The sequence below is a fragment of the Streptopelia decaocto genome (genome assembly GCF_964273445.1).
Source record: "Streptopelia decaocto genome assembly, contig: HAP1_SCAFFOLD_1648, whole genome shotgun sequence".
NCBI lineage: Eukaryota > Metazoa > Chordata > Aves > Columbiformes > Columbidae > Streptopelia > Streptopelia decaocto.
This window is the reverse complement of record NW_028115394.1, coordinates 17,478-33,114: the sequence shown is the minus strand read 5'-3', so window position 1 is coordinate 33,114 and position 15,637 is coordinate 17,478. Positions and strand designations below refer to the sequence as shown.

General features: G+C 61.0%; 1 protein-coding gene across 2 annotated transcripts; it reads right to left on the bottom strand.

Moving 5' to 3' along the window:
- Nucleotides 1-3,549: 3,549 nt before the first annotated feature.
- Nucleotides 3,550-15,051, bottom strand: SENP1 (SUMO specific peptidase 1). Of its 2 annotated transcripts, none has more exons than XM_082077431.1 (16): nt 14,750-15,051; nt 13,220-13,292; nt 12,955-13,105; nt 12,450-12,591; nt 12,142-12,245; nt 11,828-12,063; nt 11,600-11,654; nt 11,348-11,386; nt 11,186-11,270; nt 10,405-10,557; nt 10,103-10,234; nt 9,731-9,934; nt 9,056-9,135; nt 5,788-5,872; nt 5,040-5,135; nt 3,550-4,659 (listed from the first exon to the last, which is right to left on the bottom strand). In XM_082077431.1, exons 1-16 carry the CDS (start codon nt 14,831-14,833, stop codon nt 4,597-4,599), a joined length of 1,782 nt encoding a protein of 593 aa, XP_081933557.1. In that variant the 5' UTR covers nt 14,834-15,051; the 3' UTR covers nt 3,550-4,596. The 2 variants fall into 2 exon arrangements, 1 of the variants encoding a protein (XP_081933557.1); XR_014186628.1 differs by lacking the exon at nt 3,550-4,659 and adding an exon at nt 7,880-7,947 and having other exon boundaries at nt 5,076-5,135.
- Nucleotides 15,052-15,637: the final 586 nt, after the last annotated feature.

The following is a 15,637-nucleotide window of genomic DNA, read 5'->3' as shown; positions in this document are numbered from 1 at the left end:
GGTGAAACGTCCCCAGGGAAAAGATTTTTGGGGAAAAATGCAAAAGTTGGGGTACAAAGAGCCCCCTCAACCCTTTGGGGATGGGGGGGGGCTTTTCCCACACCCCCCCCCCAAAAAAATAGTGAAAAAAGTGAAAAAAATGAGGGCACGAAGCTGGGGGGGGGGGGGGGGGGCACCGGCTGGCTAATGAGACCCACGATTATCCCTAATTAATGAGGGTTGGAAAGCGGCCGCGATGTTTGTGGGGCTGGGGGGGGGAGGTTTTGTTATGGGGGGGGTCGGTGGGGACAGATAAAACCATGGGGAGCGGCCGCGGTTTTGGGGCTAAAATGTGCAAGTTTGGGACAGGTGATGCAAAAAAGTGGTAGTTTTTAATTAGGGAAATGGTGGGCGGGGCCTCGCGCCATTAAAAAGGGGGGGGGGGTTAATTGGGGGGTGTCACGTTGTGTTCCGCCACCGCTCGCCCCCCGACGGGCGCCATAAAAGACGCAAAATAAAGGTAAAACCCACCAAATTATGGGGGTTCGGGGTCCCCGGAAGCAGAACCCGAGTTGGGGGGGGGGGGCAGCGGGTGTTTCCGGAGCTGAAAACACCCCCGAGGTCAAATAAACCACCGGGAATGGGAACCGGCCCCGTTATCGCCCACCAGGGGGGCCGACCCCCCCCGAACCCCCAAATAGAAGCCCCAAATAGGCACCCGAAATCCCCCAAATCCACCCAAATATCCGCCCCAAATTCCACATTATCCACCCAAAATATCCGCCCAAAATCCCAAAATATCCACCCAAAATATCCGCCTGAAATATCCACCTGAAATCCCAAAAATCCACCCAAAATATCCACCCAAAATCCCAAAAATCCACCCAAAATATCCACCCGAAATCCCAAAAATCCACCCAAAATATCCAACCCAAATCCACCCAAAATATCCACCCAAAATTCCAGATTATCCACCCAAAATCTGCACCCCAATTGCAGCTTGTCCACCCCAAACCGGCCACGTTAAACCCCAAATTGTTCCCCCCAAACCCAAATTATCCACCTGAAATTCCAAATCATCCACCCCAAATCCCACATTATTGACCCCAAATTATTCACCCCAAATCCCACATTATTCACCCCAAATTGTTCGCCTCAAATTCCAAAATATTCACCCCAAAATATCCACCCGGAATCCCAAATTATCCAGCCCCAATTATTCACCTCAAATCCCAAATTATTTGCCCCAAATCCCAAACTATTTGCCCCAAATTATTCACCTCGAATCACAAATAATTCACCCCCAATCCCAAATTATTCACCCCAAATATTATTTGCCCCAAATTCCAAGTTATTCACCCCAAATTATTCACCCCAAATCCCACATTATTCAGCCCAAATGTCAAATTATTCACCCCAAATCACAAATTTTTCACCTCAAATTCCAAGTTATTCACCCCAAATTATTCACCCCAAACCCCACATTATTCACCCAGCACCCCCCCCCCGCCCCCCCGCCCCCCCCAGCGCCCCCCCCGCCCCCCCCGGCCCCTGACAAAGCGGCTCCTGTGTCCCCGGCCGCAATTTCCAACAAAACCCAACAAAAACAAACAAATCCCAAAAACCCTACAAAAAATACATCAGCCCGGCCCTAAAAGCCGCTTTTTTTCCCCTATTTTTCCTCTCCCAGCCCGAGGGTCCCGCGGTTTGAACGGAGACCGGGCTGGCTGGGCGGGGGGGCCCTGGGGGGGTTAATTAATTTCTATTAATTGCATTAAATGTGCTGTGGGGAAGCGGAAGGCGCAGCAGCGGGGGCGCCGGGTAATGAGGGATTAGCGGGCGCGGGGGGGTCGTTACGGGGAATCAGCGTCAGGAGGGATGTGGAGTGTGCGCCCCCCCGCGCGGGTTGGGGACACGGGGGGGGACACGCGGTGACATCCAGAGGGACCAGCCCCCCCCCCCCACTCCGTTCTGTGGGGTTGGGGGTGGGAGGGGAAACTGAGGCACAACGGGGGGATCCGGGCCCGATCCTGCTGGGCTTTGGGGGTCCTGGGGATGGGGGGGTCCCCAAGTCTCCCCCCTGAAGTGAACCCCAAGATATGGGGACAAGGGGACGTTGGGATTGACCCCCCAGCGGGTCCTTGAGTGGCCAGAATTGAACCCAAAGGAGAGTTTGGGGGTGTCTGAGCCCAGTTTTGGGGTGATTTACCCGTTTTGGGGTGACTAATCCCAGCTTTGGGGTGTCTGAGCCCAGTTTTGGGGTGTCTGAGCCCAGTTTTGGGGTGACTAATGCCAGCTTTGGGGTGTCTGATCCCAGTGTTGGGGTGTCTGATCCCAGTTTTGGGGTGATTTACCCCAGTTTTGGGGTGTCTGATCTCACTTTTTGGGGTGATCACCCGGTTTTGGGGTGTCTAATGCCAGCTTTGGGGCGTCTGAGCCCAGTGGCCCCGTGTGGGATTTGGGGGGTACACAGTTGGTTCCGTGGGGTGTGGGATGAGGACCCGGGTTGGGACGGCGGTGACATCGAGCTGGTCGGTGTCCCCAACTGTCCCCTCGCGGTGTCACAACCGGGTCCCGCTCTTTGCTCGAGGGGTTTGGGGGGTCCCAGGGACCCCAAATTGGGGCAGGTCGGGGGTTGGTTGGACGTTTCGGGTACACGAGCCGGTTCCACCTGTTACCGCGCTCGGGGTCCCGGATCCACAGAAGCTCCTCCGCCCACAAAGGCCGGGATTAGGCCGGGATTAGAGCTGGATTAGGCCGGGTTTAGGCTGCGATTAGGCCGGGTTTAGGACCAGGCAGATAGCGAAGGGTCCCTGGGATGGAAATGTCACCGGATCCCTCACCTGCTGCAGAAAATAACCAAAATCTGCTTGTTTTCCAGCAAAAAGCCGCCGGCAGCGCTCAGAGCACGTCGCCCCCAACTCCCCCAAGCCCGCGGGACCCCCGAACCCGCAGGATTTTGCCAAAAACCCCGTTCCTGGGGGTAAAACGGCCGCGAATTGTGCCGGCCGGGCCCCGAGCTGCGAAAGCTCGTTAGCGGCGGGGGTTAATTGGCGATGCGGAGGCGCTGAATGGGGCATTGAGGCCGTGTTTGCAGAAGCCACGTGTGCGTCGAGGAACACGGAGCCGGCGCAGAGTCAATATGACCCCAGGATCCCCGGCCCGAGCGCGGCGCCGTGATTTATTCTGTTCCTCAGGGTAAGCGCTGGGGCGGCTCCGGCGGCCGCGGGGGTGGGGGGAGCCGCGGGGGGGGCTCCCCGGCACAAGTCGCCTTTGACGGGGCCGTTTCCCCCGGGGGGAGCCAAGGAAAACGAGGCTGGTTGAGTTTTGGCCGAAAGCGGCTCCTTTCAGCCCAGAATCGCGGCACCGCGGGGCCCTAAAGCCGCCGGGTCCCCCGCATCAAACCGAAGGCGCTGACCCCCCGAAACTCCATCTCCGGCGCCTTCCCGCACCAAACTGGGCTGAAACGCCGCGATTTGTAGCGCCTGATTGTGGTTTATTTTAATGAATTTTGCAGAAATCACCTTCCTGCTCGTTAACGACGCTCGATTAGCGCGCAAAGCACCAGCAGTTTTCTCATTCGGACCTTTATTTGCAGTATAAGATAGAAAAAGGTAATAAATGAACTCGGTATAAAACACACGGAGGGGAAGGGGACAAACCAGCCAACGAGGGACACGAACCGGGGCGAAAAGGGGGGAATTCGGTACAAAACTACAGGTAGAGAAAAGTGTATAAAATATCCCTCCCTGGCCGGAGGCAAAAGTACAAAAGCGGACGTTGTTTCGCTCGGGGGTTGATTTACAAAGGGGAAAGAGGCTCCGTCCGCGCTCGGGAATAAATTAAACCGGCTGAAGCGCCAGCGGCAAAACGTCCAAAAGCAGCAGAACGTCCTCAAAATAAAACACCCCATTGTTTTGGGGGGGTTGAAGCGCTTCCGAATGCTCCCTCGGGCGGGGGGGACGCGGTTTGTCCCGGTGGCGGCGCCCGAGGCCGCGCGTGGGGCTGGACCCGCCGCAACGTGTGCGGAAATATGGGGGGGGAGGCAAAAAACACCCCAAATTGGTGAAAACCCCCGACGCGCACGCGGAATTTGTTCATTCTGGACAAAAAAAGGCTCGGAAATATGTACAAAAGCGCTTGAGCGGGTTCGACTCGGGGGTTTGTACCTGAAATTGGTGGATGTGGGGGGAAAAGGAGGCTCTAAAAGTGGCGTTTGAACAAGAAAAGGGACTCGCGGGACCTGCGTCTCCGGCCCCAAAACGGGGGGAAAACGCTGGTTTTGGGGCCAACGAGAAGGAAACGAAGGTTCTCCCCGCAAACGGGGCCTCGAGCCGCGCGGTGTGGAGCGTTAAGTGCTGAACCCCAAAGATCATCCGCCCCAAACCACCCGCAAGCAGAACGAGGAGAGTCCGATGGGAAGTTCCGCCCCGCGAGTCTCAGCACCTCGAGTTGTACAAACCCCCCGAAAAGAAAAGGGCGCGTGTGCTGGCGGCGGCGCCGCGTTGGTCCGGCGTGCGGACTGAACCACGGGGGCCCCGCGCGGTGTCGCCGACGAGGCCCCGCGGGACGAATTTGGGCACTTTTGAGGCAAAAGGCGTCGGGGAAGCGGCGGCATCAGAGCAGCTTGCGGTGCAGGATCTCCCAGGCCATGCGCTTGCGGAAATACGGCATGTGTTGCTGCGGGGAGACAGGAGTTACAACGCGGCAAGGGAGCCGCGCCAACAGCGTCCCCACTGCGGCTTCTACCCCTTCTCGGGGTAAAATTATTGAAAATGCGCCAGCGGGTGAGGCCGCGGCAATAACGCGGCTCTGGTGATGTTCTCTAACAATGAGGAGCGACATTGCGCAGAGGGACAATGTGAAATAACGCGGAACCCCCCTGGGACGCGGGTACGACGTCCCGGTTTGGTCGCCACGGTGAGCGGCGCCGGTGGATTTGGGTCCCACACAACAATGTGGCTTTGGAGGAGTTTTGCGCGGTGTGACAATGGGGCCGGGGGCGCCTCAAACCCCCAGGAAACAAGAGGAATTGGGCAGAAGCGGAACGGGCCCCAAACCTGGGTGAAGTTGATGGGCTTGTCTTTGGTGATGCAGTCGGCGTATTTGCAGGCGAACATCCCGCAGTCGCTGCCGTTCATCTGCTGCGGGATCTCCTGCGGGGACACGGGACAAATGTCACAACCGGGACAAACGTCACAACCGGGATGGGGGGGGGACCCAAATCAGCACCGTTCTGTGTGTAAAACCCCCCGGGGTCGTCGGTCCAACCGTTCACCCAACGCCGGCACCAAAACGCCCCCAGACCCTCGTCTGTGACCCCCCAGGGACGGTGACTCCAGCCCTGCCCTGGGCAGCCTGTTCAACGCCCTTTGGGGCAGAAATCACCCCAAATTTCCCCCCTCAGCCTCCCCTGGCGCAACCTGAGGCCGTTTCCTCCCATTCTATCCATTTATCCCATCACTGAGGTCCCTCTCAGCTCCTCCTCTCCAGCCCCGGCTCTCTCAGCCTTTCCCGATGCTCCAGACCCCTCAGCATCTTCTCGTCCCTCCCCAGTAACTCCCCATCCCTCTCAAACTGGGGAGCCCAGAACTGGTCCCAGTATGAAGAGCAGCAGCGACGGGGACGGCACAGGGATGGGGTTGGCACAGGTATGGCACGGGGACGTCCCCGCTCACCAAAGTCTCCCCATACCCACGTGGGGTGGTTGGGGATTTGGCACCGAGAACCCAGATCTGTTCCCCCCAAGAACGCGTCCGTGGGGCCAAGAATGAAGCGAAGAGCAGGAGGAACGTTCCCCAGCCCCACCTGGCTCTTCTTGCTCAGCAGCGACCACCCGTTGGTGTCCAGCTCCTTCCTCCTCTTGTCCAGACTCTCCTGCTTCAGGTATTGCCTGCAGGAAAGAACAGATCTCAGTGCGGGGCCGGGAAAGCGGCCAAGACGTCACCAGATGTCACCTCAAGCGTCCTGCGCCGTGTCTGCACCATCAACGTTCCCGTCCCCGCGTCGGGCGCTTCTCAAAGGGCCCCACGGACCCGGCGGGAAACAACGGGCCCAGCTCGGAGCTCACCCAGAAACAACGAGACGAGTCAAAACCACCCACAGACCAGCGAGAACGAACCCGACCCATCGGGGAACGGAGCCGAGGGGACACCCAGGGTCTTAATTAGCGCCTAATTAGGAGCAAATTTCTCACAACCTTACCAGCAGCTTGGGGACAATCGCCCTGTGCGAGAAGTGGAAAGGAGCTCGGGATGGTGGAGAGAGGAGCCGAGGTGATGGAGCCAAAACCTTCTCAATGACCCCAAAACCTTCTCAATGACCCCAAAACCTTCTCAATGACCCCGAATTGGCTCCTCCGTGCTGGCTGCAGGCACCGCTCAGGACACGGAGCTTTGCAGACGCGTCTCGCCCGGGAAGACGGACAGAAAGCGGCACCCACGGGTTCCAACGGCCCCAGGAGCCTCCTCGGCGCCGGGGCCACCATAAGAAAGTTTGGAAAGGAAAGGGGGGGACCAGGCGGAGCTTTGGCGCCGGCGCGGGGACACGTGTCACCAGGGGGAACCGATGGCGGCGAGTCGGCCCAAGCGAATCTCATTCAGAAACACCAAACGGGGGGAAAAGGGGGTGAAGACGAGTCCAGAAGGCAGAGGCGGAACTGGCTGCCCCGGGAACTCGTGTCCGTCGTAACTTTAAACTACGCAAAGGAAACGAGTCGAACCGAGAACCCGCGGCGGCGGCTCCACCGACGAGCCCCGAATGCGGATCCGGCGCCGCCAGAGCCGAAAATCACCAGAAACGGGTTCTGGCGGGTGTCGGGGTCTCCGGTCGGGAATTCTCCCTCCTGGCAGCTCCCTGGGCCCGGGCAGGTCCGGACGAGCGTTCTCTCCCAGGTTCATTAGCTGCCTGTCGCTAATTGCTCCGGGGAACCCGCGTCTCGGCTCGGCCGCGGTTTGGCCAGGACGGGCCAGCGGGGGGTGAACCTGACACTGAACCCCTTTTCAGTGCCCGTGGGACGACTCCGCGTCCCGTCTGCGAATCGACACCCGGCGGGGGAGGAGAAACGGGGCAGCGGAGCCTCCGCACCGCGGCACCGCGCAGACGGCAATTCAATAAACAGCATCATTCCAACCGCGATAAAGAAACGATCCTGGCGAGCGCAGCGTCTGCAGCAGCCGCGTGAGTTCTCGGGGGTAAAAGAGAACAGGGAGCGAAGGGCTGAGGGTGAAGATACAAAACACGAGGAACCGGGACGAGAAACGTCCCCGCGTGGGCACCAAGAGGATCCGACCGCGGAGGAACGGGTGGAATCGAACAGAGTGAAGCGCCGCGCAGGAGCCTGGGAGCAAATCCCTCGCCTCCAGATCTGAGGGGGCAGCGCCGGACTGATGAGCTTTGGCAGCGCCGGACTGATGAGCTTTGGCAGCGCCGGATTGATGAGCTCTGGCAGCGCCGGACTGATGAGCTCTGGCAGCGCCGGACTGATGAGCTCTGGCAGCGCCGGATTGATGAGCTCTGGCAGCGGCTCCGGGGCCAGGAGCTCGATGGGAATTGTCGGCGTGGTTGCACCGCGGAGCCGGCCCTGCAGCCGCGGGCACTCCGGCTCCGTTCCGGCTCCGTTCCCACCGCCCGGTGACCCCGACACCTCGCGCCGAGAAACGACCCTTTCCGAGCCCAGACGCCGCGTTTCCCAAGGGGAAAACCCACATAAATCCGCGCCGGCCCTCGCAGGAGGGGAAATAAAGACACCGCGCCGCCAAAATCCGCGGGCTCGGCGCGTCCCGGCCCGGCCAGCGCCCTCTGCCTGATCCACGCCTGCCCCGCGCCTGTTTCCCTCTCGGTATCGCACTCACCGCCTTTAGGAAGCTCTAAAGATTGAAAGCATGAAAGGGTCACTAACCATGAATAGGACCTTCCGTCCCTTCTTCGCGGTGTGATCCTCCCACTGCATTCAACCAAAAAAGCCTCCTAAAAGGAAACAGAGGGAAAACAATTACGTCCGGGGCGGCAACCACCTCAGATCGCGGCTCTACCGCTTCACCCTGCGCGGCCAAAACACCTCGGGTGGCCTCCAGCGTTCGCCGGCACTGCTTTGGGGACGTTTCCTCCCTAAAGGAGCCCCGGGTGCCCCTCGCGCTTCCCATGTGTTTCGTTTCACCAAATTTGGGCCTTTATCCTCGGAATCCAAGAGATTTGGGCTGAAAGGAACATGAGCCAAGAGATGTGCCCTAAGGATTCTACACGTCCCTTCCTTTAAATCAACACGGCGGGAAAGGGAAGCGGCTCGTTTCCGAGTTATTAAAACACGGCGGGTGCGACGCGACTGAACCACGAAGGGAAGACGCCGAACCGGCCGCGCACGGCGTCCGTCTGTCCTTATCGCCACCAGCATCCCGATGAGCGACGGACTTGACCCCGCGCCCGAAACCCGGGGATCGGGTTCCCCGGGTCGGCGTCACCGCGACGAGAACCGCGGGAATCACAGCGGCGATCGATCTGTGCCGCGCCGGCGGCCGCCGTGGGCTGGTTCTGGGTTGTTCTCTCACACCGGCTCGTTGTTCTCGCTCTGCGGCGGCTCCAAAAGCCGGGAGAGCAGTTGTGGGTTTGCCACCTGCTCTCCGAAATCCCAAATCCCCGCGGTTTGAAGGATTCTCGCCCGGTTTGGCGCTCGACTCGGTGCAAAGAGCCCCCCAAAGCTCCACCGCGCTCTCTGCAACCCCCAAAACTCTTTGGGGCGGCGGGAGAAGCTCCCACGCCAGGAGGGAGCGGGAGGCACCACTCGATCAGAAGGGTCCAAAAAGCCGGTTTCCTCCTAAAAACGATGCCCAGAAGAGTCTGAGATGGGTAAAACCCCATGAACTTAACGGGACGGGCCTGAGAACGCCTGACGTCCTCAACGGGATGCGGAGCCGGGAGCGGCGGGTGACGGATCCCGGGGGGCGGCGAGGACGAGACGCCACAGAAACCGCAAAGAAGCCAAAAGAGACGGAGTTTCCTTTAAATCCCCCCCAAAAGGGCCCGTCCCCGCGGGCCGTGCCCCGGTCGGTGCGCGACCCGAGCCCCGAGCGTCACTCACAGCAGGATCCTGCAGGCCTCGCTGTTGATCCCGCCCATGGAGTCGTAGTACGTGATGCTCTTTTTCCTGAAGTCTACGACCTGCAACGAGAGTTCGGCCCGTCAGGCGGCGCCGGGACGGCGTTCGGGCCGTTTCAGAGCGGAGAAGATTTGGGGGACTTGGAAAACCCTCCTCAAAACTCCCCCCTGGCCGCTGCGCTGTTTGACCACCAAATCTACGTTATTCATCGAACCGAATCTCTAAATGGGGTAAAACACGTGAGCGCCGCCACCCCAATTGTTCCAGCCGCTTTTGCTCCACCTGACGTGCAGAATTAAGGACACGAGTCCCCTGGGTGTGTTTTATTTGGGGCCGGGTGTCCCGTTTCCCCAGCGCCAAAGAGCCGCGCGGTGCCAGCGCCGAGGGACGGGAACAAAGGATCAAGCGGCACCAGAGGCGCCAAACCGCCCTATCTGCCCTCAAAATCTGCCCCGAGGCGGCGTCTCCAGGGCTGAGCTCGTGGGACCATGGAAATCAGGTTGTTGTGCGGAGCAGGAGCCAACGCGACCAGCGTGGCCCCCTTGATTCTTTAAAACCCCCCCAAGAAGCTCTTTTTAGTCGCTCTACACTTCAATTTTAGCCACAAACGTCAATTCTGGGCTGAGTTTGAGATTGTAGCCTAAACCGAACACTCACCGCCAGGCACCAGTGCACGCCCAGGTGAATGGGCACCAGCAGCAGGTCCACCGAGAAAATATCCACCTTCTTGGTCCAGCGCTTCACCGCCTGGTACCCGGCCGTCTTCAGTTTGGTGAAGAAGAAGGTGTTGAAGGCGTGAACCGCCGGCAAACCCTTCTCTTTGCTGCGCTCCATCAGCAGGTTCATGTAGAAATTAATTATCTGCGGGGCAAAAAAGCATCGGGGAGCATGAGAGCGTTGATGCTTCTGCATAAGGTGCTTTGCCTGGGTAAAATTAGCTTAAAAAGTGTTTAATTAGATAAAACGCCTGCCCTGGGTGGGGTTTACAGTAGCTTGAAGAATCCAGAAGGGTCTAGCGCAGCTCCTCACCTCGTCGTTGAGCCAGTTGAGGTTGTTGAGGGTCTGGATGTCCTTCCGAGTGATCGTCAGGCGAAACGCTTCGCTCAGCACCTCGTCCTGGTTCCCGCCGCGGAACACGCTCTTTATCTCCTTCTCCATTTCCTGCGGGAAGGACGCGGCGTTAGAGCCGGGTTTAAACCCAGGTTTATCCTCAGGTATAAACTCGCTACAAAACACACGCGGCAAAAAGGAGCCGGGATCCGTTTCTACACTGGAAATCACATTAAAATTTAGCGAGTGTCTTTGCGTCCACGCGACCCACGTGGATTCACCTCGGTGATTTCGGGGAATTCCTCTTCGCTGTCAGCAGATTTCGCATCTTCTTTCTCCTCCGGGACGACGGTGACGGGGATTTCCTTCTCCAGAGGCACGCGGAGGTTTAAATCCACCAGATCCTGCACCGAGTGCTCCTGCTCCTGCAGCCGCTGGGGGAGAAAACACCTTCGCGTGAGGTGCTGGCCAACGGCGTCACCTCTCTGGGGACAGTCACTCCACAAAGGGACATGGATGGGAACGCTCATCCCATCTGGGATATCAATGAGAGCCCCGTCAAGGGACGGGGACGCTCATCCCGTCTGGGATATCAATGAGAGCCCCGCCAAGGGACGGGGACGCTCATCCTGTCTGGGACGTCAACGAGAGCCCCGCCAAGGGACGGGGACGCTCATCCCGTCTGGGATATCAACGAGAGCCCCGCCAAGGGACGGGGACACTCATCCCGTCTGGGATATCAATGAGAGCCCCGCCAAGGGACGGGGACGCTCATCCCGTCTGGGATATCAACGAGAGCCCCGCCAAGGGACAGGGACACTCATCCTGTCTGGGACGTCAACGAGAGCCCCACCAAGGGACGGGGACGCTCATCCCGTCTGGGATATCAACGAGAGCCCCGCCAAGGGACAGGGACACTCATCCCGTCTGGGACGTCAACGAGAGCCCCGCCAAGGGACGGGGAAACAATGAAGACGCCAGACCCTCAACAGAGCTGATTTTTGCCATCTTTCTGTTCCAAACTCGCCCGGGGTCGGGTGTTTCGCCCCACGGCCGCGTTACCTGGCTCTGCAGCTGCAAGGCCAGCGCCTTCTGCTCCTCGATCCGCCGCCACCTCTCGCGGGCGCGCGAGTCGTAGACGCTGGTGCTGAAAAAGCCGAGTTGACGTGACCAAACCGTTTGTTTCCCCACAGAAAAAACCAGCAACAACCCCCGTGTACTTACAGTTCTTTGATCCACAGCTCTGCCTGGAAGAACGGGAGGCTGGGAAAGGGGAGAAAGGACAAGTGGGAGCGTTACGAGTGCAAGTAATTGCCTAAAAAGGGATTTTTAGGTGTTATTTGAGGATTTTCTTGTTGCTAGAGCGGCGGTAAGAACTACGGCCGGATCCACCGGCATCTCAACAAAGAGTTTCTCTTCTTTTCATGGAATTTAAAACGCTCGTGTCACCCCCGGTGCCGTTTTCCAGCCTCTCACCTCGGCGCCGGCGTTCTGGAATCCTTGACCTTGAGCAGAATGACAGAATCCGACCCTAAAAAGAGGAAAGAATTACAGAATGTTGTCACCGTCACAATTACAAATGGTTTCTGCGGGTGCCCAAACACAGAGCGCGGAGAGAAAAAGCGGCTTTGCCGTGTCGATTTCATTAAACCGGAGGTTTCCAGGGCTGCTATTGGCTGGTTTTATTCGTGGGGGGTGTTTTACCTTCGGACTGCGCGCTGGGCGCCGCGAGGTTCTCCTGGTGCTGCTGGGCCGCGGAGCTGCTGGGCTGGAAAATACCGGCTGGGTAAGCGGGTGCGGAGAAGAGCGCGGGTTTGTGCGCCAGCGGCTCCGGCGCCGCGAGGACACCGGCGGCCGACGCGCCGGGAGCCTCAAACGGCTTCAAGTCCGTGCCTGGAGTTTCCTTCAGCACCGTTTTGCTGGAATTTGAGCAGCGGGATCTAGAAATGACAGGAAATTCAGCCCCCGGTGGCCTCGTGCGGCGGCGCCGGCGCGGAAGGAGCGTTCTCCGTACTCACAGGTGGAAGGGGAAGAGCGAGGAGGGTTTGGACGTGGAGAATTGTTTCCCGGTGACCATCTGGAGCAGCTGCCGGTAGATCTCGCGCTCTTCCTCCCGAACAGTCTGCAGGGAAACAACCAGAAGCCTCTAAATCAACACGATTTCAACCAAAACCACTGTGATGGTGAGAAGATGCACGGGGAAACAGAGATTTTGGTGGCGGAAACAGAGATTTTGGCGGCGGAAGGATGTCTCGGGGGCTTAAAGAGTTCAAGCCTCCTTAAGCCGAGCTTAAGCGCGAGTGTGGGCAGAGCCACGCGGTTTCACCTCCTCGGCCGTGCTGACGAAGCGCCGGGGGGTCTTCTTGGGGCTGCGGCGGCTCCAGGACGGGCTGGGCGCCGGTTTGATGGGAAACGCCGAGGCGTGGCAGTGGTGGTTCGACTTCCCCGCGAAGCTGTTGGACGTCCCGCTGCCCAGGGAGAGAAACACACGACTTCTATTCAATCCTGTGCTCGTTTGAGCCCGTAACCCCATCCCGCTGCCGAACTCCTCCCGCACGTTTCTATTCCAAAACGACGATGTCTGATTTCTCACTAATTTCCCAGCGGTGTAACGAGCTCCCGCCCTCCTCCCAGCGTGATCCCTGACGCCCCCGCGCCCCCCCGAACCATCGCTCGCGCCTTTGGGGCGGCTCCTTTGCCAAGAAGAGGTTTATAAACCCTGAAAGGCACCTCAGCCCCAATTGACCTCGACCCGTGCGACCGGTTCCCCCCCCTTAATTCGCTCCCGGGGGCTCGTGGGGTAAAACAAGGTGGGGAGGGGCCGGACGCACCCGGGGGTTTTGCGGCCATCGAGGTAGGAGCTTCGGCTCAGCCGCGGCTTCTGCGGGACGGAGCCCGGCGGGGGCGCCAGCCCCCTCCAGTGCCCGTTGGTGCCGCAGCCGGCGCCGCGCGGCTCCCGGTAGCTCTCGGGACCGGGGGTTTCTGGGGAGAAAACACACAAACCAATCAATAAAGAGCCACATTTCCCGCCCGCCACCAATTCGGGGAGGAAACAGCCAAAACAGCGCCGTTGTGGGGCGGAGAGCGCCGCGTTACCGGGGCCGTAGCCGAGGGCGCAGGAGGCGTTGCCGGCGGGGCAGGCGAAGGCGCCGCTCTTGGGGGGCAGGAGCTGCGGGGAAACAGCACAACTATTGGTTAGAAATCGGCAGAATTCCGTCGTAAACCCCACGGGGGATAAAACCACAGGGGGGGCGCGACGCAGCTGCGGTGGCGTTAATTAGCGGTTACCGGGCAGACTGGGGTGACGGCACAGAGTCACTGGGCACACCGGGGTGACAATGTGGAGTTACCGGGCAGACTGGGATGATGACACAGAGTCACTGGGCAGACTCGGTAACAATGTGGAGTTACCGGGCAGACTGGGGTGACAATGTGGAGTCACTGGGCAGACTGGGGTGCCAATGCGGCGTTACCGGGCAGACCGGGGTGACGACAGGCGGCGCCGGGGCGGCCACAGTGTCACCCCCCCCGTCCCCTCCCAACCCGGCCAGAAAAACCCAAACGCTGATTTCATCTCGTTATACGGAAACATTCTGATGATCAGCGGCTCGTTGGGACGCGAGCGGCGCCTGTTCTGACCCCCGGGACGGCGACCCCCGGGCAGCCTGTTCTGACCCCCGGGACGGTGACCCCCGGGCAGCCTGTTCTGACCCCCGGGACGGTGACCCCGGGGCAGCCTGTTCTGACCCCCCGGGACGGCGACCCCCGGGCACGGGACGGTGACCCCCGGGCAGCCTGTTCTGTCCCCCCGGGACAGTGACCCCCGGGCAGCCTGTTCTGACCCCCGGGCAGCCTGTTCTGACCCCCGGGACAGTGACCCCCGGGCAGCCTGTTCTGACCCCCGGGACGGCGACCCCCGGGCAGCCTGTTCTGTCCCCCCGGGACGGTGACCCCCGGGCAGCCTGTTCTGACCCCCGGGACGGTGACCCCCGGGCAGCCTGTTCTGACCCCCCGGGACGGTGACCCCCGGGCAGCCTGTTCTGACCCCCGGGACGGTGACCCCCGGGCAGCCTGTTCTGACCCCCGGGACGGTGACCCCCGGGCAGCCTGTTCTGACCCCCGGGACGGTGACCCCCGGGCAGCCTGTTCTGACCCCCGGGACGGCGACCCCCGGGCAGCCTGTTCTGACCCCCGGGACGGTGACCCCCGGGCAGCCTGTTCTGACCCCCGGGACGGCGACCCCCGGGCAGCCTGTTCTGACCCCCGGGACGGCGACCCCCGGGCAGCCCGGGCAGCGCCCTCGGGGCACAAATCACCCCAATTTCACCGTGAGCCTCCCGGGGCAGCTCGAGGCCGGTTCCTCTTCCACAAGTTTGCCCAAAATCACCCGAATTCCACAGAATCCCCGTTTCGGTGGGAACGGACCCTCGGGCTCACGGACCCGCCGGGGCCCGACCAGCACGAGCCCGCGTCCCTAAACCCCGTCCGAACGCTTTAACCGCCGGTTCGGCGGCTCCACCGCCCGGTAACCGCCTCACCGCCCGAACCCCTTAGGGCAGACCCCTCCCCGGTCCCGGTCCCGCCGCCCCCCGGTCCCGGTCCCGGCTCCGCCGCCGCCGCTCTCACCTCCCGCTCCGCCGGGCCCCGCGGCTCCCGCGGCCCGGCCCGCGGAAAGGCCGCGAAGGCGGCGCCCCGGGGCTCCATCCTCATGGGCTCCGCGGCGGCTCCGCGGGAGAAGCGGCGCCGGGAGCCCGGAGCGGCGGGGACGCGGGGGGGGCGGGGGGGGCGGGAGCCGCCGTCCCCGCCCGGGACCGGGCCGGGATCGGGCCCGCCCGCGGCTCCGCTCCGCTCCGGCCCCACCGGAAACGGAAGCGTCCCGAGGCCGCGCGCGCCTTTTCCCGGGCCCCGGTGAACGGCTGCCGGCAACGAGGCGGACGGAAGCGGAAGTCGGCGGCGGGCGGGCGCGGCGCTGCCGGAAGTAGCGCCCCAGACAGAAAGGCGCATGCGCGGCGGGAGGCTGGCGGGGCGGGGAGGGCGCCCCCTGGCGGCGCGGCGGCCCCGCGCGGGATGGCCGTGGGCGGGGGGGCAGCGACACCTACGGGGACAGTGGGGGTGTCCCTGGGGGGCGGGGTCACCGTGGGGCAGCTGAGCCCACCAGAGACCCTGTCACAGCTGATCGATCCCATTAGAGCCAGTTGATCCCTTTAGAACTGATCCCATTACAGCTGATCCCGCCACAGCTGATTGATCCCTTTAGAACTGATCCCATTAGAGCCAATTGATCCCATTAGAACCAATCCCATTACAGCTGATTGATCCCATTACACCTGATCCCATTAGAATTGATCCCATTAGTGCTGGTTGATCCCATTACTGCTGATCCCATTCCAGCCCATCCCGCTGGAGCCAGCAGATCCCGTTACACCCAGTCCCATCACAGCTGATCCCGTTACAGCCGGTAGATCCCGTGACGAGGGATCCCGTGGCAGCCGCTCCCGGGCCATGGTCCCCGAG